The 14,979-nt window shown below is 34.8% G+C and overlaps 1 protein-coding gene across 1 annotated transcript; it reads right to left on the bottom strand.

Annotated features, from left to right (window-relative positions):
• Window positions 1–1,450: 1,450 nt before the first annotated feature.
• LOC141398800 (uncharacterized) lies at window positions 1,451–14,571 on the bottom strand. Its single transcript, XM_073976483.1, has 3 exons — window positions 14,117–14,571; window positions 13,395–13,938; window positions 1,451–2,476 (listed from the first exon to the last, which is right to left on the bottom strand). The coding sequence occupies exons 1-3, from the start codon at window positions 14,461–14,463 to the stop codon at window positions 1,457–1,459; spliced, it is 1,911 nt and encodes a 636-aa protein (XP_073832584.1). The 5' UTR covers window positions 14,464–14,571; the 3' UTR covers window positions 1,451–1,456.
• Between the last annotated feature and the right edge of the window lie 408 nt (window positions 14,572–14,979).

Below are 14,979 nucleotides of genomic sequence, written 5' to 3'. Positions count from 1 at the left end.
CTCGTTAGCATAAATGCTGAGGGTATAAAAATATATTTGGTTTGAAGCTCAAAAGTCTTGAGGAGGATGTACTTGAAGGAATGGACCAACATAGTGCGTTTCGGAAGTGGATTTTGTTATGGAAGTTATTCCTTTCGATAGACATTATGCCCACCAGTAATTTCAATTGGTCACCGTATAATTTAGAGCTTTTGGACCAATATGTCAGGAAGTATGGGCTTGCCCACGAAAACCATAATATCGCTTAAACAGGACACAAAGGTTAGCATCGTCATAATTTTCCAAACAATCTTAAAACTGATGTTAAACTGTACTTAAACAAAATTTTTGATCTTTTGTGGGATATGTACCTTATAGGAATACCGATACGGACCATTTCTGAAGTAAAACTACATTTGAACAAAATATTAGGAGATCAAAAATTTGGACCATTTTAGTGACATTTTTGTAACGTTTAGGGAGAGGTACTGACAGATGTGCACCGATAGTGCCCTTCTTCGAACTTAAACTAAGATTGGGAAAAATATTACGAAGGCCAAATTTTAAACCAAAACGGCTGATTATTTCAGGAGTTATGGTGCGCGTCAGGCACTAAAAATGGTGCCATAGGGGTTTTTACAGCTTTCGGACTATTTTCTCAGAAAGTAAGGACCTACCCCTGAAAAACTTGTACCTTCAGCAGCGAATACAAGTTGTTACAACAAGGATCAAAGCGATTCGGGAGCAGACCTTAAAATGTATTTTCGGAAGGAGTTGACATACATATATATTCGAACCTAATCTATGTCTCGTAGAAATATTACGATGTGCAAAGTATGGACTAAATCGGTTGCTACCTGCAAGAGTTATCGTGTGCACCATTTTAGTGAAACGGTTTGAACTTTTATAAGGAAGGTGGGGACCTATATACATAGTTCATCTTCCATCTTCCATTCGGGAGCAGACCTTAAAATGTATTTTCGGAAGGAGTTGACATACATATATATTCGAACCTAATCTATGTCTCGTAGAAATATTACGATGTGCAAAGTATGGACTAAATCGGTTGCTATCTGCAAGAGTTATCATGTGCACCATTTTAGTGAAACGGTTTGAACTTTTATAAGGAAGGTGGGGACCTATATACATAGTTCATCTTCCATCTTCCATTCGGGCGGACGGACATTGCTAAGTCAACCCCAAATTTTCTGAAACGGATTTCGTCCAGACATACTTGTGGTCTAAATCTATTATTTCGTTAGCATAAATATTTTGGAATTAATTCCGTAGCTTTCTGACACTATTGTGTCGAGAGGTTTTAATCCAATAATGGTCCCATGGTAAAAGTCTGATAGTCTTTCCCTGCAAAAATACTTACCGTAGGTCAAAATCAATGACAAATTTCATTGACGTAACGTGAGCTTTAATTCTTTTTGTGAAGAGTTCCTTTTTTATTCCAAATAAAACTTCCTTTTTATTAACTATTCAAAAAGTCAACTACCTTCTTTATTCGTTTATATTTTATGGATAAAATTTCCAAAAGAAACACCACAAAACATATTGACAAAAGAAAGGCGTAAAACGAAAATATTCCAACTAACACACTCAGTGACAAATCGACAGTTTCGGGTTGTCGATCTGGTGAAATTGGCGTGAACAAATTCAAAGATGTATAAAGACGTACCAATCCCGACTCGACTATTCTCAGTAAAATTCTACTTGTCTCACCACGCAGAAAGCTGTAACGTGGCATATAGAAAACCAAGGGAGCCGTTATTACACGTTCCTTGAGAACATGAACTCGCCGCGTTGGATTATTTTGATTGTGATAGTTTATCGATGAATCCAACAATGTCAGAGCGATTTTATGTCGGCTGTCCGGTTCACTTATAGTTTTAAGAACGTTTGTTAATGTGTTTTCTTTATCAAATGTTTGTATATTCCCTCCGGGAATTGCAGTTCTGATGATATTTTGTAAAACTCCATATGTAAAGATTGTATAATTATTGGCAACAACTTCTCTCAATGTTTGTAAAGTATTTTGTCCGGTGCCATCCTGTTGAATATTGAACAGTTCTCCAGAGTAGGCAGATCGTAAGACAAAGGTGTATAGCATCCATACCGCCAGAAGATAACGAGCAAAGTTCTTTTGTGGTATATTACGCGAACTCATTACTCCACCAAATAAGGTGTTCAACAGGTTTGTGAAAGGTGTCCGATTACCTTGGCCAAAAACAAAATTCATTAGGTGTGATTTTCCCAATATTTTTATGTAGAAGATGCAAACAAGAGCTAAGCACAAACTTATATTGAAACAGGACCAAACTGCACTATTGAATGGTTTTATTAGACGTTCAAATGGCGTTAGCGGCCGGCCAAGTGGCATTGCCAATACATAGAATTGCCGTAAGTAACTGCGACTAGGTTGTAATCTCTTGGAACGTTCTGAATAGATCATAAAGGACATAACGGTGATGTTGGCTTCTTGTTCTAAAATCTGAAAGTGAAAAATTTGAAATCAATTATTATAAGTTTATATTTATTATTATTAATTTTTACTTCCAATACAGGCAACTTTTTTTCCCAAAAAGATACCAAGCAACCGACTTCAACAAAACAAAACCCAGGACTTATCTTGATCCTGTGTTGTCACCTAGGGAGCTGCATTTAATATCCATTAAAGTTAGTGAGCTAACATGTACCACGTTTTCAACAATAAAAACGTTAAAACCTTGAGATGGACATTGTTCCAGTAATCCAAACTTACAAAAAAAAAACATCGAAAAAACAAAGAAAACGAAAAACAAACCCATCTAAAGTTGACGACCACTGCAATCGTTGTAAGGGCCATGATCTGCTAATCTGCACTTGGAATGTTCACACTCTTTATAGAGGAAATACGAAGGAATGAGGAAGATGACGCCCTGCATTGTAGCTACTATGACACGTAGCATGATTTTAGTTGTGGGTTTGTAGGTGGTCGTAGGTTAAAACATCTGGTCTTCAGCTTCATCCCAGTGAATGAAAGACTTAGTACAATAACAGAAATATTTTACGAGCACTTAGAAGAAACATGTAACCGTTGTTCTGCGCATGACATTAAAATTATTCTAGTCGGGAAATTCAGTGTCCACAGTAAAACACCTGAAAACGGAATGAGGCTTGTAGACTTCGCAGCGGCATCTGGATATTCATAAGTAGACTGCGGAATCCTATGCAAATGCATATATGGTTAGAATGGTCGTAGAGAAAACCTTATTAGACAGAAACTCGTTTTATTACAAATTAAGACGAATTAGGCCCAGAAATTTTCGCATATTTTGCATATCGTGCATATTTTGACATATTTGTGCATATCTGCATAAAATGAGCATATGCAAAACCATATGCAAAAATATATTCAAGGATTTGTGGTATAAATATCACACCGAAATGGCTGAAATTTAGTATTAAGTTTTCGTTAGGGGTATGTAACTTTACAACTGAAATTTGTCGGTATAGGTTCACGTCTTCATATAGCCCCCATAGAATGGCACCTCCTGATCTTCGGTATTATGAAGGTTGTGGCCTCAATATCCCACCGAAATGAATGAATTTTGGTATTTAGTCTCCGTTGGGGATATAAAACTTTCCACCTGAAATTTGTCGGTATAGGTCCACGTCTTCATATAGCCCACATATAACGGTACCTCCCGATTTTCGGTGTTTTTAAGGTTGTAGCCTCAATATCCCACCGAAATGACTGAAATTTGGTATTTATTCTTCGTTGGGGGTACAAAACATTTCTGGTATTTTGAAGGCTGTGGCCTCAATATACCGCTGAAATGGCTGAAAGTTGGTATTAAGTCTTCCTTGGGGGTAAAAACTTTCCACCTAAAATTTGTCGGCTTAGGTTCAGACCTTCATATAGAACGATACCTCCCAATTTTCGGTATTTTTACGGTTGTGGCTGAGTTTTGTTTTTTTTTTTCAATTTATTTATTTCCAATTAATTTCTTTAACAATGTTCTCTTAGAGACTAAAAATTATTATAGTAACTTATCCCAACAGAATGATTTTTTTCTAGGAATATAAAATTTTATGTTTAAAAGATAGAGGGAAGGCCAGCCCATTTGACATTTTTGATTTTAATTTTGACTTTGTCATTCATTTTATTAGTAGATTTTGCAAGAAAATTGAATAAAAACTTGATATGCATAGGCTGTGGTTATACATTTCTATATTTTATTGACTTGTCTGAAGAGAATTTTGAACAGAACAAGTAAAAAAGTATCAGTCGGCTTTGCCGACAGAGATATACCCTCAGCCTGTGTATATTGAAAGAATTTTTTTCCAAAAAACGCATGTATTTAGGGAGTTTTAAAAATTTTGGGCGTTTGAACTGACAAAAATGTTGATTAGGATTTAATATCAAAAGTTTTGCGGAGGAGATACTAAAAAGAATGGATCTCCAGCCACTACATATGGTACCATAGGGGTTTTTTAGAACTTCAGGGATGTTTGCTCAAGAAGTATGAACTTGTCCCTGAAACAACTTTTACCGTCGCAATTGAGGCAGCAATGCAAGTTGCTTCAACAAAAATCAAAGTGATTCGAAAGCAGGTCTTAAAGTGAACATGTATCCGAAATTTTGAGTGGGAGGTACCGGATAGAGTGGACAAATATAGTCCATATTTGAACCTGATCTATATCTGGTAGATATATTAGGATGTGTAAAGTATGGACCAATTCGGCCACTCTCTTCAAGAGTTATAGGACTTGCCCCTGATGAAACTTATACCGTCGTATGGAGGGCAGTGAATACAAGTTGCTAAAGCAAAAATCAAAGCGATTCGAGAGATGTTTCTAAACTGAACTTTTCCAAAATTTTGTGTGGGAGGTACCCGACGGAGTGGACCGATTGAGTCCATATTAAAACCTGATCTAAGTCTGGTACACGCTCCACGATGGGCAAAGTATGGACCAAATCGGTTACACCCTTCAAGAGTTATCGTGCGTACAAATTTTCCGAACATTTTCGAACTTTTGTGGGGGAGGTACCGGAAGGAGTGGACCGATATAGCTCATCTTCGAACTTAAACTAAGTTTGGACAAAATATTACGAAAGCCAAAATTTGAACCGAATCGGTTCATCCCTTCGAGAGTTATCGTGCGCTCCAGCCAGCCAGACAGACAGACAGACGGACGGACATTGCTCAATCGACTCCAAATTGTCTGAAACACATTTCGTCCAAACATACTTGGGGTCTAAAACCATTATTTCGATGAGGCACATTTTGCCCGTATGAAAGTGTATATCACGAATATTGTCAATTATTTCATATTCCATTTCAGAAAAAAAGGATACTTTTTTTCGCGCTACATCAATGATTTTTGATATGTAGGTTAAGAAAAAAATTCGCATTACGAATCTGGTCGCGAGCCAATTTTTGGTTGTTGGGGACAATAGTTATGGCGCTTTTATTTCGCGTTCTAAGAAAGAAAATATTATAAAAACGCTAATTATTTTAATGAGCACAATTGTTACAAAAAAGCTCTCTCGAAGTGACTTCAACGAGTAGATTGCATAATACCTGCAAAATGTTACACAGAATTCGCGGAATGTACATAAAATTGATACATTATTGAATATAAGTCAACTTTTTTCAAAATGAAGGCCCATTTAGTGGTCATAAAATTACATAAAAATTTTTTGTGTATCAAAACTTCACGGCGAATCAAATGAGACTACAATCATACAGATTGGTGTTATAGTTTCGATGTTACAGCAAAAATAAGCACAGATTTTGGTCAAAAAAGTAATTTTTTTGTTTGAAAAATATTTTTTTCCATGCATTATGTAGTAGAAAATATTGTAAAAATCTATAGGAATACTTCCTTCATTTTGCTTAAATCTCCCAATAAAATAGACGGATTTTGCTTTATTGACATTCGTATTAAAGCTTTCCCATTAGGGAAGGTAATTGGGTTGATAAGGATATATCTCGAAGCTTCTGAAATGGAAATAGAGGTCAAATAACCCATTTTAATTTATATGCATTTTAAAATACGTGTAAATCGCGTAAATATCAAAATCATTTTGTCCGCATGTGATTTTCATGTACAGCAAGACCATATCTTTTAATTTGTAAATATTTTTCGAAATTTAATTTGGAGGCTAGGATGTAGCATCGGCTGCATCTTAGCACTAAAAAACCTATAAAATATCGCTAATTTGCGCAAAGTGCATACAACTTTTGTCCGCATCCGATTTCAGTGTCCACCATAAACATCTACATCGATATATATCTATTTCAAGGCGGTCAACTAAGAACCGTGGATGTAGCATCACACACTATTTTTTGGGATAAAATGAATGTAGTTCCCTTATCAGTGAAGTTTTCAAATCTCTGTTTCCGCTAAAACGAAGATGCTGTATTATTTGTTTCATTGCAGTGGAAACGAACCGCAGAAAACGCGATAAAATACAAGTACGAGGAAATCGAATGAAAATTGTAAAAATTAGGCCCGAATAATATGATTTTTAGAAAAATATTCACACAAAATTTCGTCATTTCGATACATATTTCTGTGAAGCTGTGGAGGCTACATTCACGATATACGTATCAAAAAGCTCAGAATCGCAAGTACTATAATCCTATTAAAGCCTTTTTGAAAAATCTGTTTGCGGAAAGCGACTAGAAGAAAATGTCCAAAAAACACTGTAAATTTGGCTTCAAAATGTCAGCGTCATTTAATGGTAGACGCAGATGAAATTTTGAAAAGTTATACATTAGTGAGATTATCCTTATTTAGTTGGCTTCTACTTTTACTTTGACAGGAAAATCGTGAGAAGTGTGGTTTGCTCACAAATCGAGAGAAAACAAAAAAAGACACGTTGGCTTCAACCCATTTTTACCCATTTTCTAACATAAATATAGCCACAGCTTCCACGCAAATTAACTTTTGAGGCCAATATTTTTTGCCACGTCCAAAAACATTTCATTTTATCCATAAACATTTAATTTGTATAATATACAATCACAAGTCGCGTGTTCTAAAAGGGTAAACCTTGGCTCCAGCTATGTTAAATTTTCAAAAATATTGGTGATATACCCTTCATAGCCTAAAGGCTGAGGGTATAAAAACACGTTGGAATTCAACATACATATGTACTTGAGAGCATATACCAAGTCCAGAGTCAGATTATGAGTATTTTGCTACAAAAGAATGAGTTGGATCGTATATCTGACTTAAAGTTTTCATTGCTAGAACTTCTATTGGGTTTCCATAAAATATTCTCGGAAAAGTACCCTACTATGCACATTTTTGCCCTTTTGGTCTAAAAAACTTTTGAAAGTCTGCTCAATTGATACCATTGACTCTCAATTCATGAAAGATTTGAAAGCTAAAACTAAACCATCATTGCTTAAACGCTTTGTACCAACAATGACACATCTTTTAGGGATGTTTTTATTTCCGCCCTTTAATAGCTCATTTGGACTAGCCATAAATCCTCATCTGGATTTAATAAATCCAGTACAAATCTCATTGCATTTATATATACCTTTTCGAGGTTTTAAATTTCAATCAGCTGATTTTTGTTCATACCACAATTACCAAGGTAGATGCACCAGCCCATCCGATCGGATTTGAAACGTCAGAAGAAGTTGTTGTAAATTGAACTCGTCTCAAAAAACATACGGCAAATAACAAATTTATTTTTTAATATTGAAAATGTTAGCTTATTATGCTACTAATGCGAACTAATGAGCAAATAAAGAATTATTTTATCGTTTAAACATTGCAAATATTTGTCTTGGTATCAAATCAAATTTATTTTTTTCGTATCGTTTACAAACTTTGACATTTTAAATTATTTTTGTAATAGCAATTTACCGATGCATCTACCTTGATTCGTGTCCCAGCTCGCAACTTTTTGTATTTTCTAGCAACATGTTGCAAAAACAGAGTTGTATACGAGGATTTATGCCGGATTTAAAATAAATCCACCCAATACGAGGATTTATTTTTGTATGGGAAATCTGGTAGATTTTGACCGGACTTAGCAAATAAAACCTGATAATGCACTAAATCCGGCTAATGAAGTCATATCTAAATGATCTATAAGAAGACGATTTTATTGGCTAATGTAAAAGCAATGTTACATGATATACAACGTGAGAACATATGATGAGCAGGAATTTACAATGCCACATTTACAAAAAGACGAAAAATGAAAAAGTCTCCACTTGATACAGAAATTGATACATATTATCGAGTGCCGTATGTAGCCCGACTGATGTTTTAAACTTTTGGAAACAGTCTAATCTAAAATATTTAGAACAATTAGCCAGGAAATTTTTTGCTATACCCGTCAGCTCAGCAACTAGCGAGAGATTTTTTCCACATCTGGTAATATTGTCAACGAAAGGCGTTCTAGACTTTTGAGTTCTAACTTGGGCAAAATCGTGTTTTTATTTAAAAAGAAGAAAAATAGCATTGTAACCATGGCACAATTACCCAAGTAGTGGTATCGTAAAATTTTGAGTATGTTATGTCAAAATGTTATTTATGTTGTTGGGGAAATTACAACAAAAACAAAAAAGGCAAGGCTATAGTCGGATGGGGCCGACCATGTGATACCCTACAACTTTACCACTGGGAATTAGCTTTTCACAAATCAAAAATATTTTTTGTATTTTTCATGCAAAAGTAATGGTCCATTTCACCCACAAAATAATATCAGATCATCATTCGAAATTGTAAGCATCTTCTTCTACCTAAACTTTTACCTCGTACAAAATTTCGTGATTATTGAGTTATAATTGCAAACTCAAGCGTGTTTATGATAACTCTACTACCAAATAACTGCGTATATTAGGCTCTAACTCTGTTATCTTATCATGTACACCAACCAGGGTTTCGGAGTCGAGGTATTTTTGGCTTGACTCCGACTCCGACTCCAGACGAATTTTTTTCACGACTCCGGCTCCGACTCCGACTCCGAGTCGACTCCGAGAGTGAATTCCTATACCACTAAAAAGGAATAAAATGTGCAAAATTTTTTAACTTTTTCCTATATTTTGGCCTATATAGGCTAATGTGTTAGTTTTTCTTACATATTCATTAGAAAGGACATTCGTTCGAATACATTCGATCATATCAATATCGTTTCGGCCGAATCTTACGAAAGTTTCTGTCGGTTTTCCTTTTTTGGACGAGTATATTCTGGACGGAATTCTTCCGCGTGAGAAAATCTTAAAGCTTGCAAAATATGTGAAAATGAAGGGGCAATAAAAATCATAAGGACAGTGTACATGCAACAAAAATTATAAGCAATTCATGACCAAGTTTCAAACTGGATGTAAACCAACATTTTAGTGTACTTAGTCTTAAAAGGAGAACCCCAGTTGTAAAGCTCAATAAAATCAATTTTTTATGATTTTTTCCGAGAACACTACGTAACTTTGTGGCAGATTTTTTCTCCATCTGAAAGAGAAAAATATTAAAAAATAAAGGACAATGAAAACGTGACAATATAGATTTCTTGGATATGGGAAAAATTTCATTTTGTTTTACTTTTTGAGTTCAAGAACAAAAAGGACATCGAAGGAACTGAGGTAGAAGGACAGCATACTCGACAGGAAGGTTCCTCATTCTATTTAACTGAAAACATGACATCTAACAATGATGAAACAATATCTCGAAACAGAGATAAAAAGCTATTTTCTCAATCATTGATGGGGGTCAATCAAAAAATTCATTATGTCATAACTCGGAAATTTCAGCTATGGGATCCTTTGGGTTTTTCAATTGGGGTTTTCATCCCGAAAAGGAATTTTTCCACCCCCAGATCTTGACTTCCATTTTGTGTCACAGGGTATTCAGTAAGATTTCCCATAGAGACCACAATGTCTTTAATAGAAGACAAGGATAACTTCTCATAAAAACAAAAAAATATGAGAATACCAATAGAACTTTGTGAGAATACCAGTAAGACTTCTGACGAAAGAAGTTAAAGGTCCAATCTTAATTCGATTGTCATAGAACTTTACTTTTGTTTGCAAAAATGTAAAAAATCAATTGGATCAATAAAATAGGGATGAATAGACTACACTTCAGGGGATAGTAAATATCCTGTGAAATTTCCTTTAACTTAGTATAATATACCGTTTGCATATATGTTTTCTTATACCTTCCTTTTAAAAAAATAATAATTTTAAAAAACTGTTCTTGTTGCAAATTTAATATTATATTTCTATAACGAGTTATTTTTTTCGACTCAGACTCCGACTCCAGCAAAATAGCTCGACTCCGACTCGTAGACTCCGACTCCGAAACCGTGACACCAACACAATTGAAATCAATAGAAAGGTCAAGCGATTCTCTTCCAAGTATAGCTTACTTGCCCGGAATGTCTCTTCCAGGAAAAAAGATATAAGCTGTATTAAAAAATGTCACCATTTTTGGAGTTTGATTATAATTTATAATGGACAGACGGACACACATCTCAAAATCGCTTTATCTCGCCGAGATATGAAGATTGGTATACCATATTGCGGGCCTCCGACGAATATTTCGCGGTGCTACATGAATTTTTACCAAAACAAACTTATAATACCCTTTCTACATAGTGGTGTAGGAAATAATGATTTTTTATACCCTACACCACTATGTGGGGAGGGTATTATAAGTTGGTTTTGGCCAAAAAGTTTGTAACGCATCGAAATAATGGTCGTAGACCCATACTTATATATACCAAAATGAATGTCTCAACGAGCTGAGCCGATCTGGCTATGTGTCCGTCAGTCCGTCCGTATGTCTATCTAAACCTTGTAATCACGCTACATGTCGCAATTTTGATAGGATCGTCACGAAATTTCGGATGTTGATGAGGGTACCGGAGGGGAAGAAGCCTATTGTTTTTGGTGATGGTCGGATAATATTTAGGGTTCGGAATGGGCAAAAAACTTATGTGGATAAAAAGACAACGTTTTTTTTTTCTTCCAAAGTGAATATCTCAGCTTCTGTATGGGGTATACTAAGTACAACCTGACAATGAAAGTAGAAAATATCACCTTTCCAATGATGTAAAGTAGGTTCTCTAGGTGATCAAACTACGAAAATATGACAATAGTCGCAAATAAAACCCAAATTTTCAGTTTTGCGATTTTAATTATAATGACGAATATCGCAGCTATGGTTGAGGACTTTCCAAAAGCAAAGCCTGACTATGAAAGTAGAAGATTTTATCTTTACAATGATGCTAACTAGGTCGGCGTAGGTGACCAAATAACGGGGATATCGCAATAGTCGGTAATACATCACATTTATCTTTTTTTTGGAAATCACGCTACAGGTCGCAATTTTGATCGGATAGTCACGAAATGATGAGGTTTAATGGGGGTCTCGCAGAGGAAGAAGCCTATTGATTTTGGTGATGGTCGGATAATATTTAGGACCAGAATGGGTAAACAACTTATTTGGATAAAAATACAACGTTTTTTCCAAAGCGAATATCTCAGCTTCTATATGGAGTATACCAAAAGCAAAACCTGACAATGAAAGTAGAAAATTATGTGAAGTAGGTTCCCGTAGGTGATCGAACAAACAAGATATCACAATAGTCGCAAATAAACCCCAACATTTAATGTTTGCGATTTTAATAATAATGACGGATATCACATCTAAAAACAAAGCCTGACTGAGAAAGAAGAAAATCCCATCTTGAAAATTATCTAAAGTAGGTTGGCGTAGGTGGTAAAATGATAGAGATATCGCAATAGTCGGTAATACATCCCTTTTTTCCACTTTTTGTGCAATCACACTACAGGCCTGAATTTTGATCGGATCATCACGAAATTTTCTCACAGAGATAGAAGCATATTGATGTTGGTGATGTCGATAGTAGTCAAATATAAAATTAAATATTAATTATTTTGGTTCAGTTCGCCTTAAGTCATTTGGTATAAAAGCCAGAAAGGTGAAAACTTTCGTATCTCCCTAAAAGAAATGTTTTCGAGTGAAAAGATAATGCACAGAGGTAGTAGTATCACATAGTCGGCCCCGTACCGAATATAGCCTTTTCTCACTTGTTTTAAAAAGGTTTTGACATTTCATATTCGAACAGCTGCTGTGATACCACTACCTTGGTAATTGTGCCATGATTTTAACTAAGTAATTTAATATTTTTTCACATTGTTTACAAATTTTGATACTAAATTTTGTTGTTGCAGCAATTGACCATCTACATTGTTTATTCGATACGTGAAAAGTGTTGCAACTTTTGGTACTTTTTTAGACAAAAACAGGGTTGTTTATCATATGTACTGCGATTTCGATGTTGATTTCGGTGAAATCACAAAATGAGATGATATCATTTTTATATGCGAAATCATGATAAATTTTGCTTGATTCCGCGCGAAATCACGAAACGGTTTCGAAATCACGAAACGACGCCGAATGTAAACAAAGCATAAGATTGAATAAAATCTTTATTATAAAGTGATTCGATAAAAAAATATTCCGCAAAAAAAGCTTTTAAAGTTTTTATTTTTCAGAATTTTTGAAAATTTTTTAAAGTCACTGTTAGCAGATATTTAACTGAAAACAAGGTATAGGGGCACACGACATGACAAAAATTACATAACCGTTTATTTATCACTAATTTTATCATCGTATTATAACATATATATCATTTTATATTATATAACTTTATTTCATATATACTAAAAATTAGAAGAATTAGAAAGGTCCCACACCTTTTCTAATGTTTAAATGGAATAAAAGTTATTCGCGCATCAGAAAATATTTTTTTGACAAAAAATTGTTTTTTATTTCATAGCATTTTTAAAAACATTTTTTCAAAGTTGTTTTTTTTTAGGGAACCTCTTTTTATAATAAAATGGAATGAATGTTATTTTAAGCATTAATAGGCAAAAGTTCATTCATTCTCACGACAGGAAATCATTTTTAAGAAAAAATTTCAAAAAGTCGTAGCCCTAATATTCATACTACATTATTACAAAATCGTTTAGTAGTCTTTACGAAGATTCGTAAGGTACCTCCGATTTACATACGACATTTTTTCGAAATCGTTCAGAAATCTGTACAAGAATTCGAAACAAAAAATTCGCCTTTCGAATTTCCGATTTAGTTCCGAATTCTGACCGAAATCTATGCGATTTCGCTCCGACATTCCATTTCGAAATTATGTCAGCCAATTCATATAACATTCCTTAAGAAATCGTTATGATTTCGGATCCGACATCGGGCGTAGCGTCCGAATTTTGTTCCGATTTCGATACGATGTCGGTACGATTGGTTTGCTGGGTTGCGTTACTTTTAAATTGCATTCACTGTAGCTATTTCCTAAGCGTTATTGAGATGTTTCTTTATGGTGCAGGATGTATAAAGTCCGATAAAATACTTACCATTCGTGTTGCTCCCGTGGCTGTGCCATTTGGAAAAATTTCACCTGCGTCTTTCCGTTCGGGCTGCTTTATAACAATTGTAAAATTCATGTGTCGCGCCAACAATGTTATTATAGACCCTTCGATACCAGATAACGCAATAAAAGCCCCCGTCTTAGGATTGCGTTTTACATACGTATATGGTTTATTTGTCCAGGTGATCACACTGACTGGGCAGCCATGCATATGGGTTACCTTATTGGGAAATAATCCACCCTGTGGTAGAGTGACATTTTCATTTGACTCGATATCCTCATAGGACATAACATATTCTGGTTGTGGTGAATGGCAACGATTCGGTGTAAAGGGATAATACGTGTAAATGTAGGCATATTCTTCGACCATCATTATTACATTGACATTTGTTATGTAGAGATAGTAGAGGTGGGTAAATATATTTCTTATTGTGAAAAATCTTTTCGATTCCTGTCCTGTATACACCAATATAAATAAACCATTGCGTTGATAACGATACAGGGGGTTTTTTAGAGTTTTCTCTAATTTCCTGGAAATAAAGAAAACAATCCTCATTTTGGGACTTTTAAAAGGTTATGGGTCAATACATTGCACACATCGACACATTCTTGATATAGACCATCAATTTTAGAAGTTCGCAGTTAATCACTCTCTAATCATCATTTAAATTTAATATGTGTAACACATGCACCCCTTTTAAGACTTACATAAAAGCCTCCATACTATCCAGAAACCATACGGAACGTTCTCGATAAATAAACTCATAATAAAATTGTCGCATTTTCTCTTCATCGTAGACACTATGGGTTTCACTTTCCACCCAACATTTGATAACGGCTTGAGGATTCATAGTTCCTTTAAGTACTTCATCAATTAAATCATTTTGAAGTTGGCGTGTGTGTTTCGTCATGGCATACTGGCCAATTGTCACCGTCGATGCCATACGCACATCAAAATCATTTCTTACAATCCAAACTGTGGCCAAAATTAAGGGTAAATTTACTGACGGCGAACTCTGATTGTACAGATCAGGTAATTTTATAAACGGAGCCATGACTTTGTAGTTTGAGTTGTATTTGTTCACTGACCATATATACCATTGGCAAATATAATTGTATTTTCATGTGAAGTATGTCTCGGTAATTTATCTTAATTAAACATCAAGTGTCACGGAAGTTAATTTGCACAATTTATACGCCGTTTGAAATTGACAATGACTCTAAAAATGATTTGCAATAATTTGCATAGTCTCAAAGAATATTGTCAGGTCAGAGTTACATTAGAGACGGTTTGTTTCATCAATTAAAACATGAATACGAAAAAAACATGCATCATTCACTTATTTTTGAAAATTTTGCTGTTAGGGCGAAAATCATTTATACATTAATGTTAATTAAATTATCGTTTGTGTTGAGCTTTAAGATCGGTGTTGTTCATTCACGATATCCGGTATTTTTTGCTTACCTGCACATTCAAAAATTTCAAGACTTCTTGTGCAGGAATGTCGAAAATGCAGAAAGCTTAAATTCGCTTACCTGCGCATCAACGCAGATATCTTTAATATTACTTA

This window comes from Musca autumnalis, unplaced genomic scaffold, assembly GCF_047663935.1.
Source record: "Musca autumnalis isolate F117 unplaced genomic scaffold, ASM4766393v1 scaffold_3, whole genome shotgun sequence".
Lineage (NCBI taxonomy): Eukaryota > Metazoa > Arthropoda > Insecta > Diptera > Muscidae > Musca > Musca autumnalis.
This window is presented reverse-complemented; position numbering and strand designations above follow the sequence as displayed.